General features: G+C 49.6%; 1 protein-coding gene across 5 annotated transcripts in view; it reads left to right on the forward strand.

The window, feature by feature from the left end:
- The window catches only part of PTPRA (protein tyrosine phosphatase receptor type A), a 130,520-nt gene that overhangs the window by 109,255 nt on the left and 9,224 nt on the right, over positions 1-12,041 (forward strand). For all 5 annotated transcript variants that reach the window (XM_080344414.1, XM_080344413.1, XM_080344415.1 and 2 more), the window contains 8 exons: positions 2,430-2,514; positions 4,183-4,256; positions 6,827-6,963; positions 8,763-8,853; positions 9,296-9,372; positions 10,439-10,475; positions 10,949-11,046; positions 11,175-11,294. In XM_080344414.1, coding sequence (XP_080200540.1) covers positions 2,430-2,514; positions 4,183-4,256; positions 6,827-6,963; positions 8,763-8,853; positions 9,296-9,372; positions 10,439-10,475; positions 10,949-11,046; positions 11,175-11,294 — 719 coding nt within the window. The remainder of the gene's footprint in view (positions 1-2,429; positions 2,515-4,182; positions 4,257-6,826; positions 6,964-8,762; positions 8,854-9,295; positions 9,373-10,438; positions 10,476-10,948; positions 11,047-11,174; positions 11,295-12,041) is intronic.

Below are 12,041 nucleotides of genomic sequence, written 5' to 3' on the forward strand. Positions count from 1 at the left end.
CTTTTTGGAGGATTTGCTTTGCCAGGAGCTCCATATCTCATGTCCTGGGGGTTTTATTTGAGAAATACTGACCCTACGTCTTTGCTTCCATTTCTTTTACTCCCATTTTTTTGCTTGTGGTCGCACAGTTTCTTGTCCGCTCGATTTGTGTCCTGTTTAGTGGGCAGGAGCTGACAGCGATGAGCGAGGAGGGCTCCTCAGCCCTGTCCCTCTGCCAGGTGGCTGCACCCAGGTCTGTGTAATGTATAGGAGACAGCCTATAGACCGCTATATAGCACCTCTACCTACAGTTGGAGACGTATCTCGAGACCAGAAGGTGATTTGCTGGCTCCTCAGAGGTGCCAAGATAAGATATCAGCATCCTGATGCCTCGGGGGCTCCGGACCGTGGTGGATGCTCCCAGGGAAGCCAAGGGCCGAGTTCTCTCTTCTCCAAGCGAATTACGTGTGTAAACCCCCCGGGGCCAATCTTGAGCTGGACGGGAGCTTGGGGGTGGGTTGGCACCGCTCACCGGTTATGGAGGGACCAGCCAGGGACCCTCCAGCTTGTTTCCTGCCCGGGTTTAGCTGGGTGGGCCGGCAGCACGGCGGCGGTTACTGCCCGCGGTGGAAAAGCTCTAACTCATCCCGCCACATGTGTCGAAAGAACGGCTGCAATAAAAAATAACAACCCCCCGGGCTCCCTGCATCCTGCTGCCAGAGGCACCCCCGCCAAAACCCTGCCCGTAAATCACATCTCCTGCCAACCAATGCTGCCGCAGCAGCCTCAGCCCAGCTCAGCACCCGTTAGGCTGAGCTTAACTCCAGCCAAGGCAGGAAAAGTGGTTCGGCAGTGCATAGTGGGGGTATAGCGCCGTGGGCTTTGGCAAAGCAGCTATGCATCCTCTCCTACAGCCAGGATGATGGTGATGGTTACGGTCAGAGGTCTCAACAAGAAGCACCGCATAGGAGACACAAGGTTGGGCTGAGACGCTCCATGGTTGCTTTGCCTTCCCCATCTTGCTTTTGGGAAGTCTCATGGTGGGTGATACCAAAGCTCACACAGTTATCGAGCATAGAAAGGCCTCCCAGTAAATTCCTTGGCTTTTTGCTGCTGGGTTGTGGGAGATGCCGACACGTGAGGACACTAGATGGAAAGAATAAAGACATGCAAGACCGGGAGGGTTTCGTGTTTTCATTTGCCGCAGCAGGTCCTTGCGTTCAAATGATTTTTGCACCTTTTAGTACTTCAAAGGGGCCCATAAGAAAGATGGGGACAGACTTATGAGCAGGGCCTGTTGTGATAGGACAAGGGGTGATGGTTTTAAACTAAAGGAGGGAGATTCAGGCTGGACATGAGGAAGAAATTGTTGTCCCTGAGAGTGGTGAGAGCCTGGCCCAGGTTGGCCAGAGAGGTGGTGGATGAACCATCCCTGGAGACATCCCAGGCCAGGCTGGACAAAAATCTTATATTTGGGTCAGAATAACATTTCTAGACCTCACAACCACAGAGGAACAAATGCAGGAACTCAACCAGAGTGTGTCTCGGTAGTTCCATCATCAGAAATGGACAAGATAAATCCCACCTAAGAAAATCTGCTGGCTGAGATTGCTGAGATGTGAAGTGGGAATCTGCCCTGGCAGGGAAATGGATGCGCAGAAGGTGGAAAGGGGGGTTGTGCCCTATAGTCTGGGGGCGCTGAGGCTTTTAGATACAGCACCGTGGCCCAGACAGACTGAGCGAGCTGATGGACAATGGAAATACCCCCAGCTGGCCTCACTGCATCCTCATTTATCTGGAAAAAGTGCCCTTCAGGGTTGTTTTCCGATCTGGATAGCGTTGCTTGGCTTCCAACCCCATCTGGATAATTTGCTTGCGCCAAACCCTGTTTCTCTGACCTCCAGGGCAAGTTACAAATAGCTTATTTAACAAAAAACATAATAGTCTGTTGTGGGTCTCAGAGGATGGGAACATCTCAGATGTGCCTAATCTAAGGGTGTTTGCAAGGGAACTGTGCAGCACCTGCCCTTGAGAGGTGTCGCGATGGGTCGTCTGATGTCACCTCCTCCCCAAACTCAATATTTCCAAGGAGAAAAAGCAGCAAAATCAGGACTATTTTTAAAATGTAGGGTCTGCGGGATCTTCCAAGTGCCACAGTTCTCACCTGGTTTTCCAAAAGGATCCTTATTGTGTTTGGCCAAACTCATGGACCTATTAGAAACTGGATCCTTATGTCTCAGGCAGAGACTTTGTAGATCCCCAGGTGACAGAGCGAACTTCTACCGGTGGCTGGTGAACCACCACTGGAGAAACGGAACCTTACTTAATACTATTAATAATATTAATATTAATAATATATTTTGCAAGCAGCAGTTGTAGAGCTCTGCCCTGTTAAATGCTGGCACTTGATATGTGCTCTTCATAACCCCACTTTTCTTTTCCTATTGCAGATGAGACTCCGATTATAGCTGTGATGGTGGCCCTGTCTTCCCTTCTAGTCATAGTATTTATTATTATTGTGCTGTACATGTTAAGGTAAGAAATGCTTTAATGCTGACTTCCCTTAATTGGCAGAAATTAATTACTGAGTGAACAGGAATAAACCTTTTGTGCTGTTTCCTAAGCTGAAGGCTGACACAGCCAGTGTTTGCAAAAGAAACCTGTAAGGGTAATGAAAATTGTGTTTGTGGTTATTTAGTAAATGATGCTTATTCCTTTGTCTATAAAGCTGATCCTTGTGTGGGGTGATGCCTGTTCTGCTACTGAAAATGTCATGTTTAATAGGATGGATTAAACCAAAGCCCCATAGGTGCTGTTACAAAGCAGGTGAGGATGGATTGAGAAATCCAGGGACTTGAACACAGCGCCACAAAGTCCTTTGTGTGATATTCCTGATTCCCACCTGGATATCGAACGTGATCCAGCATCCTCTGCCTGAAATACCAGACCTGCGCACAACCAGAGCTTGTTAAGAGCATTAGGTGATGCTATAGCTGGAATTATAACTAAAAAAGCAGCCTTTTTAGGTCTATTTTTAAAAAAATCCAAACATCTGGGCTGCTCAAAATGTAGTGTTCCCTCATCCTGAGTGTATATCTACTCAGCTAAGCAAGCTCACCCGCACTAAACATTTTAATGCACTCAACAATTTGCTGATTATATAAGAACAAAATTAAAGAAAGAGATAAAACTCAGCTTAGCGATGGAAAAATTCCTCTCGTCTCCTGGCCTCGCAGGGGGAACCCGCTGAGAGTTTTGCCTCGGGAGTTGGGCAGCAGCAGAATTCGAGTCCTCCCCACCTGGCTTCCAGCCCTTAATAAAGGGAAAAAATAAGCCTTTCTGTTCACAGCCGCCTACCCGGTGATTCAACAAAACCCCGAATTTCGGGCAAACGGAGCATAAGCATCTGCTTCCCGTTAAAAGCACATGGAGACAGGTTTTGCTGCAGGGGGACGGATCAGCCCGGGGTTTATTTGCTTTACTGAATCAGCCCGTGGAGCAGGAACTCCGTGGGGTGTCCCCTATAAAACGCAGCCTTAAAGCTTCTCCTCGTGGTTTTCACCTCGCTCTGGTCTCCTGCGGCCTTTCCAGATGCGGTCACTTAAAATTTACACCCGTGGGTGGGATTTTAGAGATCCCAGAACATCTCGGAGGTGGTTCCTCAAGCCATAAAGTGAGGAAAACCCTTTGTGGCTGCATCTCTCATCCAAGAAGGTACTTCTTGGTGGTATAGGGCAACAAAGATGCTGAAGGGAGTGGAGCATCTCCCATGTGAGGAAAGGCTGAGGGAGCTGGGGCTCTGGAGCTGGACAAGAGGACACTGAGGGGGGGACTCATTCATGGGGATCAATATGGAAAGGGGGAGTGTCAGGAGGATGGAGCCAGGCTCTTCTGGTGACAACCAGTGACAGGACAAGGGGCAATGGGTTCAAACTGGAACACAAGAGGTTCCACTTAAAAATGAGAAGAAACTTGTTCCCAGTCAGGGTGGCAGAGCCTGGCCCAGGCTGCCCAGGGGGGTTGTGGAGTCTCCTTCTGTGCAGACATTCCAACCCACCTGGACACCTTCCTGTGTAACCTCATCTGGGTGTTCCTGCTCCATGGGGGGATTGCACTGGATGACCTTTCCAGGTCCCTTCCAACCCCTGACATTCTGGGATCCTGTGTATCTACTGATGTTCTCCGTTCCCTTGTCGTTGGTAGGTTCAAGAAATACAAGCAAGCAGGGAGTCACTCCAACTCCTTTCGCTTGACCAACGGCCGGACGGATGATGCAGGTGAGACCCACGTGGGCATGACACGGGGACTAAAAACACATCTTATAGGAGGAATAAGCTTTGTTCGGATCGAAACGGGTCAATGCAAACATTCTTCAGGGTAACAATGGAATCTTCATCTTGTTTTTACCCTGCTTGGAACTGGCTGAAATCACCTAGTGAAATAATGAGAAATTCTCCTAAAAATCATTAAAAATTACAAAAATGACATAAAACCCTTGAAGTGAGAGAAGCAAGGTTGGTTTGTGCCCCTTCTGAGCTGCCCACGCAGGGTCTTTCCCCTTCCAACACAGCAATAAGACACTTGTTGGACGTGTGGCCAACGTTGTAGCCAGTGGCATCTTTTACTGGGCAGCTCGAATGGAATTGAGAACACACCAGGTACTGGTTTGCCCGAAATGTGTAAAAAGGAAAATAAAGACTGTGTTCCTTAAGTCTCGTCTTGGAAAAGCATGTGAAGGTGGTCCTGAATAAGTTAAATATAAATAAATTTTAAATGATGTATAAATAGTGTAGAATAGTATAAATATTATACACCAGAAGACTAGGAAAGCCCATGGATGCAGTGACAGCACCTGGGGACTCAGTGGGTTGGATGCCACGGCTTTGTCCACCCACCTTATATTTTTGTAGGAAAGTGGGGTTTTTCATGTACGTTTTTATTTGTTCCTTGTTCTGAACTTGCCCTGTTTTCCATGATTTTGGGAAAACTTTTATAGAATGAAAATCCGCTTCCCAGCTCATTCCAGAGACACAATGTTTGCCCTCACGTGGTGAATATGAAGAGGGGTGATCACTTCCAACACTGAACTATTCACGGTTCCTCTTGAGTTTTCACAATATCTCTTTGGCTCAAGAAACATTTTATTGAAAAATTACATGTTTGAGGAATAATTAAATATCCTTGTACCCTTTCAGATTAGGATTAAAACCCCCACGCAGATCTTCACGCTAACTATAGGCACCAAACTAACATTTCTGAGAGAAAGCAGAGAATATGTTGTTTTATCTTTATAAAAACCTATTTGGACCCTCTTAAGATGTATAAATGCAATTTTAAAGCCTTGTGCAAGCTTGCTGTGATGTAGGCACCAAAGTAAGAGCTGAAGAGGAACTACCACCAGTTAGACCCAGTTCAGATCCTTCTTTTGAGCTCCCTCCACATAAACCAAACACCTTTGGAGCGAGCGCTAACTGATAATCAGCACCTTTTTCTAACATCAGCAGCTAGGACCTTCCCTACCCGTTCTACATTTTTGTGAGTAAAGATGTGAACTTCATAAACGGTGGAGTGTGTTGGTGTAACCTGCCGTGGTCTCTCTTGGCTTGGCTGAGGAACCACAAGCAGCAGCTGCCTTTTCTGTGTCCGCCTGGGAGTCACGTCAGGGTGATGGGGCCAAACCTTGCGTGTGAGTGAGGGTGAAATCTGAATTCAAAGCAAGGGGATCTTCACCCTGCAGTGTTGATGACTTAGAATCGTAGTTTTGGATCGAAAAGACCCTCAAGATCATCAAGTCCAACCATAACCCACCCCTGGCACTGCCCCATGTCCTGAGAACCTCATGTCCGTCTGTCCAGCCCTCCAGGGATGGTGACTCCAGCACTGCGCTGGGCAGCCTGTTCCAATGCCCCACAGCCCTTTGGGGAAGAAATTGTTCCCCAGATCCAACCTCAACCTCCCCTGGCGCAACTTGAGGCCGTTTCCTCTGCTCCTGGCGCTTGTTCCTGGGGAGCAGAGCCCGACCCCCCCTGGCTCCAAGCTCCTTTCAGGCAGTTCAGAGATCAGAAGGTCTCCCCTCAGCTCCTGTTCTCCAGCTGAACCCCCAGGTCCCTCAGCCGCTCCATCACACTTGTGCTCCAGCCCCTCACCAGCTCTGTTCTCTTCTCTCAACTCGCTCCAGCACCTCAAGGCCTTTCTTGGCGTGAGGGGCCCAAAACTGCCTCCAGGATTTGAGGTTGGGCCTTACTGTGCCCAGCACAGAGACGGTCACTGCCCTGGGCCTGCTGGCCACACCAGTGCTGGTACCAGCCAGGATGCTGGTGGCCTTTTTGGCCACCTGGGCACACACTGTCTCATGTTCAGCCACTGTCACCAACACCCCCAGGGACTTTTCTGCCAGGCAGCTTTCAAACCACTCTTCCCTTAGCCTGTAGCATTAAGTGGGCTTGTTAGACTTGATCCTCATTGTCCTGTCCTGCCTCTCCAACAGCATAATGCTCAGCCACAGCATACTGAAAGCTTTTCATGTTATTACAGCATCCCCAAATTTTTGCGCGCTGTCCATGGGAAGAGCAAAAGACCGGGTGGTGTTCAGCACCAGGCTGGACGGGGCTCTGAGCAACCTGAGCTGGTGAAGATGTCCCTGCTCATGGCAGGGGTGCCACTGGGGGAGCTTTGAAGGTCCCTTCCAACCCAAACTATTCTATGATTCTATGAAAACACAGGGCAGTGAGGATGCGAGCTGGCCCTAAAATCGAACATGGTGGGGTGTGCGAGGTCCCTGTGCCCAGCCGGGTTTGGTGAGCTCTGGGCTGGGTGGGCAGCTCTGACGTTTGGGGTGTCGTTGCAGAGCCGCAGAGCATGCCGCTGCTCGCCCGCTCCCCCAGCACCAACCGCAAGTACCCGCCTCTGCCCGTCGACAAGCTGGAGGAGGAGATCAACCGCCGCATGGCCGACGACAACAAGCTCTTTCGGGAGGAGTTCAACGTGAGTGCCTTCGCTTCTTGCTCTTAAATCCCACCGGCTGCTCTCGGTGTTGGGCTTAAGATGGAGAACGGGGAAAATTCTGGTCTCGCTTCGTAGAGCAGGGACAGAGTTTTGGATACACCAGAGCCGTGGTGTGCTGTGGTACCTGGCTTGAGAAACTGAATCGACCAAATAACAGTGCTGGTGCTGGATGCCGTGCTTCAGAAGAGCTTCTCTGAGAGCTTCACAGAGGGACTGATGGTCTGCTTGGTCCTCAGGGGTTTCTCAAAGGGCTGCGAGGTGGGAGGATTCTGTCCCTGAATCTGCTGTGGGGCTGGAAAAGCCGCTACCCCTCACATTTGCTACAGGGAGCAGAGGTTTGTTATCAAGCGGTACTATGAGGTTACATTTTTTGGATTCAGGAGGTGTCCTGGACATGTTGGGATCTTCCAGAGCTTCCTTGCTGGCTGCTTTCCTCCCAGGAGCTGCCTCCATCCTCCTGGTCCTCATGGCTACAAGGGAAACATTGCCAACGTGAATGGCCTGTCAATCATCATCTTAAATCCACAAAGAGCCAAAACAAGAGCTCTGACAGAGAAACAGAAATGACGCCATCTGTTTCAATGAGCTGTTAACCCTAAAGCAGAATGATGGTAATTTACCAGACAACAGAGTGAGGAATAATTCAGGTATGGGTTATCCCACTATGCTGGAGCGGCTCTTCTGAGCCACAACTTCTTCCTGACGTTGCTGAGCTCTGCAACTTCTTGTGGCGATAAACCTGTTTCACCTTGGCGTGACAAAAACAGACAGGGGACAGAGTTAAATAACTGGTGTATCCCAGCATATAATGTAGGAGATGCTGAACTCCCTGAGCAGTCCAGCAGCCTAATTAAAGAAAATCTGTTAATCCAGTTGTCTGCACTGCAAAGGTGTCATCTGCAAATACCTAAAACCTGAGGTCCAAGGTGTGATGTGACAATATGAGGATGATGAGAAGATCACAAAAAAAAAAAAGCCACTTGAGTTTCCCAGCTGTTGAACAACTTGATACTGTTCCTGGCTACACTCCGATGAAACTAGATAGGTGGAATGAACCCCCGGGGAGATGAGGTTTTCAGGTTATAAATAATACAAATAAAGCCTTGAAGACTTACGCTGCTTAAACACGTCTGTCCCGTCAGCTGGAAAGGATGGTGAATCCCTCCAATAGCTTCTCATCCCCTTTGCTGTTCGAGGAGATTGTGGAATAACCATTCTGGGGAAGCACGTCCTCTGCTCAAACCCGAAACCTGTGACCAACACAGCATCGCCCGTGACCCCAGCACCCCCAACCCACCGGTCCCTGATGCTGCTGAATGGAAAATAACTCCCTGCATGGATGCTCCTTCCCATCACGGGGTGTGCTTGGGCCATGGGGGTTCATCGCAGGGGATTAATTAGTTTTAGCATTGTTGTTAATGGAGGAAATCTCAGCAGGAGCCTCTGTGGGCAGAATCGAGCTCCCGCATCCCTGTGCTGGTGTGTTTGGTGTCGGAGGCTTTGCTGCCACCTCGTGTCAGTGGGTCCTGAGGTTCAAGATAGCACATTTTTCGAAGAGATTTGCTCTCTCTGGTCCATCATGGGTTATTTGAATAGTCTCCTTGGGCATGGTGGGAACAAGGAGCTGTTGTTGGGGTGGAGGTGAGGGCTGTGGGTGGTGGGAACACGACTGAAGGGGATGCTGAGATACAGCGTGCGCCGACGTGCCAGCCGTGTTGTGGATACGGCCATGCCATGAGTACAAACATCACGGAAAAACCCCTTTTCTGCCATTTCAGGCTCTCCCAGCGTGTCCTATCCAGGCCACGTGCGAAGCTGCTTCCAAGGAGGAGAACAAGGAGAAGAACAGATACGTCAACATTTTGCCCTGTAGGTAGCAGCGCTGGTTGGGCTGGGTTGAGAGGAACACATCTTGGGATCCCCATTCCTTTTTCTGGGATGGGTGAGGATGTAGTTGAGGTCATTTCCCATCCCAGATGCGTGGCTGCGTCTCCTTTAGCTTTAGATACCTACGAGGTGGAGCTCCCTGGAGCCACCAGCAGAGGAGGTTGTGGAAAACAAAGCGGGTGGGAAATGCTGAAATGGGTGGTGTGGGGCAGCAAGGTGGCTTGGGGCTTCCTCAAATGTGAGTGCTCTGCAGGTGAAGATCTTCTTGGGTGAGGTTTAGCACCTCTCCAGGCTTAAGGGAGAAGAATTTGGGGGCATAAAGGTGTTTGTCTCTGCCCAGGCCCCACTCCGACACCCGGCTTTCTCGTTACACCAGATGCCTGGAGGGAGTTGTTTTTAATGCAGAGTTTTAATTTGCTTCCAGATGATCATTCCAGGGTTCACCTGACTCCTGTCGAAGGAGTTCCTGACTCCGACTACATCAACGCCTCCTTCATTAACGTGAGTTTTGTCATTTGAAGGGGAAACCTCCACCAGGCTGACAATGCCTGGTACCCCCAGGACCGTGGGGCTTTTATGGGGTGTGACTTGTGCTACCTCCTACATTAACATCTCCCCAGCTCCTCCAGAGCAATAAATTACACTGATTTTTGATCTCGTAACCTTTGTGTGGCCGTGACAGAGCTCACTGTGCTCCACTCCACATTGTAAACCCAGACAAAAGTGGTTGGAATAAGAGGCCGGGAGCTGGGACTCATAAATCCCAGCTGTATCTCTGCCATCGCTCAGTGGTTTTGCCACAGTCGCATCTCTTCCCACCTCTCTTTTCCACACTTACACTCCTCAGGGTGCTGCAAAACCGAGCGGGCTGGTTTGGAAGGGGTTTGGAAACTGTTCCTGTAGGAACTGGGGCTTTCTCATTAACGGCTGATGAGTGGTGCGGCTGGTTAATCATCGGTACTTCCCGGCTCGCAGGTCTGGAACTGAGAAGGGCATGAAAAAGAAATCAAGTGATGCAGCTGAAATCAAAGCAAGATTGCCCTGCTCTGCTCCTAGGAGGAGATGAGTCCAATATGATTATCAACATATAGCTCAAATAAATCATACTTTGAGAGAGATGGAGGCATGTGAAGAAAAGCAAGACCCAAAAGAGCTTTATCCTTTGCTCAGCAGTAAATAAATATCCATTAGGAAGTACACAAAATCAATTGTCAGGAGTTCAACAGCCCAATCTCCTTAAGATTAATCCTGATTTTCATGGGATGCTCTGCATGCAGGGTCTGGTCCCAGTGGAAGGGCTGTTGGGCACTGCCACATTAGTGCTCTGTGCCAAAAAATGGGGTCACCCCCCCATTACCTGAGCATGGGGAGCTTTTCCTTGGGACAAGGACCCTTTGCACAGGGATTTTCCATCATTTCTGCCCCCCCCCACCCATCAGTCCTGTTTCTCGCCTTGGAGGCTGCAGGGAGTGAGCAACAGAGCAGGCAATGGCTCGGTTTATTAATGCATTTCATGACTTGTTAGAAAAGTCCTTGTGTTTTCATTTGTCTCTCTTTTTCTCTACAGGGGTACCAAGAGAAAAACAAGTTCATTGCTGCACAAGGTAAATGCTCGGTTATTCCCACAGCTCTGTCTGGTGGAGGTTGGGCTGAGGTCCTTCTGCTCTGTGAAATTGTGCTGGTTTAACCACAGCACAACATCTTGTGGGGCTCCCCTGGTCCAAAGGAACATGGCTGGTTAAAGCACAAAGCTCAGGGACAGCACTTCTGCGATGACAGACACAATTTCCCTGGGTGACCTTGGGCAAGTGGTTTTCATGCTCCATTTATCTGATTTCCCCTTCTTGGGCTAACAATTTCATCATAAAACATACCCAAAAAGCTCAGCTTTTCTGTGATAGGATTGTTCCTTGGCTTAGCTGCCATTCCTGGACACCAAAACACTTCCTGTGCTGACATCTATTGGCAAAACTGTGTTGCATCATCCACGATGTATGACTTCGCACACTTGAATTTCAGTCCCAATGCTTGAAGGGTTGATCCCAAAGACAACATTTCTTTTTTACCTCCTTCTTAGGACCAAAGGAAGAAACCGTGAATGATTTTTGGAGGATGATTTGGGAGCAAAATACAGCGACAATTGTCATGGTGACCAACCTGAAAGAAAGGAAAGAGGTAAGTGCCAGGAGGCTTCGTGGGCTGGTATCTAACCCAGCTTCATCCCAGTCTCATGCCCATGGGCATGTCTTGGAGCCGATCCCAAGGGACCGGAGCTCACCTGCTCCTGTTTTCTCTCCCCGCAGTGTAAATGTGCTCAGTACTGGCCGGATCAGGGCTGCTGGACCTACGGGAACATCCGAGTGTCCGTGGAGGACGTGACGGTCCTGGTGGATTACACCGTGCGCAAGTTCTGCATCCAGCAGGTGCCAGGGCTCATGTGTCCCATCCCATCCCACCCCATCCCATCCCTCCCCTCTCCACACTGGGCATCCAGCAGCTAATCCTCAACTCCTCTGAGGTGCCGTGAGAGCAGAGCTGGGATGAAATGACCCAAACATCCAGTTTTAACCAGAACTACTAAGAATTTACTGACCTGGGAGCCCATTCCCAGCAGTTACCAGCGTGGCTGTACTGAGTGCGGAGATGCTGTTACGCAAGGGCTGAAATTCAGTTGACTTGCTGTTCATAGAATCACAGAACAGTTTGAGTTGGAAAGAACCTTTACAGTTCATCCAGTGCCCCCCCTGCCGTGAGCAGGGACATCTTCACCAGCTCAGGTTGCTCAGAGCCCCGTCCAGCCTGGCCTGGGATGTCTCCAGGGATGGTTCATCCACCACCTCTCTGGCCAACCTGGGCCAGGCTCTCACCACCCTCAGGGCAACAATTTCTTCCTCATTACCATTTTCTACCTCATTATTGTTACCAGTATCAGTTCCTGCTCTCCCCCGCAGATACACAATGCCTGCAAATAATCAGATTTATCCGATGGGCGGAGACAAAACCCAGCACCGCATGCGTTGGTTCTGATTGTTTTCCCATCTGTTGCTACATTTTCTCATCCACCGAGGAGGCTCTGGGTGCTTTAGTCACTCTGTTTATTTTCCTGCTGATCTCAGAGGCCAGCAAGGAAGAGTTGAAAACCCATTTGGACTCTGAGCAGGGTTCTCCTG

Source organism: Nesoenas mayeri (genome assembly GCF_963082525.1).
Source record: "Nesoenas mayeri genome assembly, chromosome: 4".
Taxonomy (NCBI): domain Eukaryota; kingdom Metazoa; phylum Chordata; class Aves; order Columbiformes; family Columbidae; genus Nesoenas; species Nesoenas mayeri.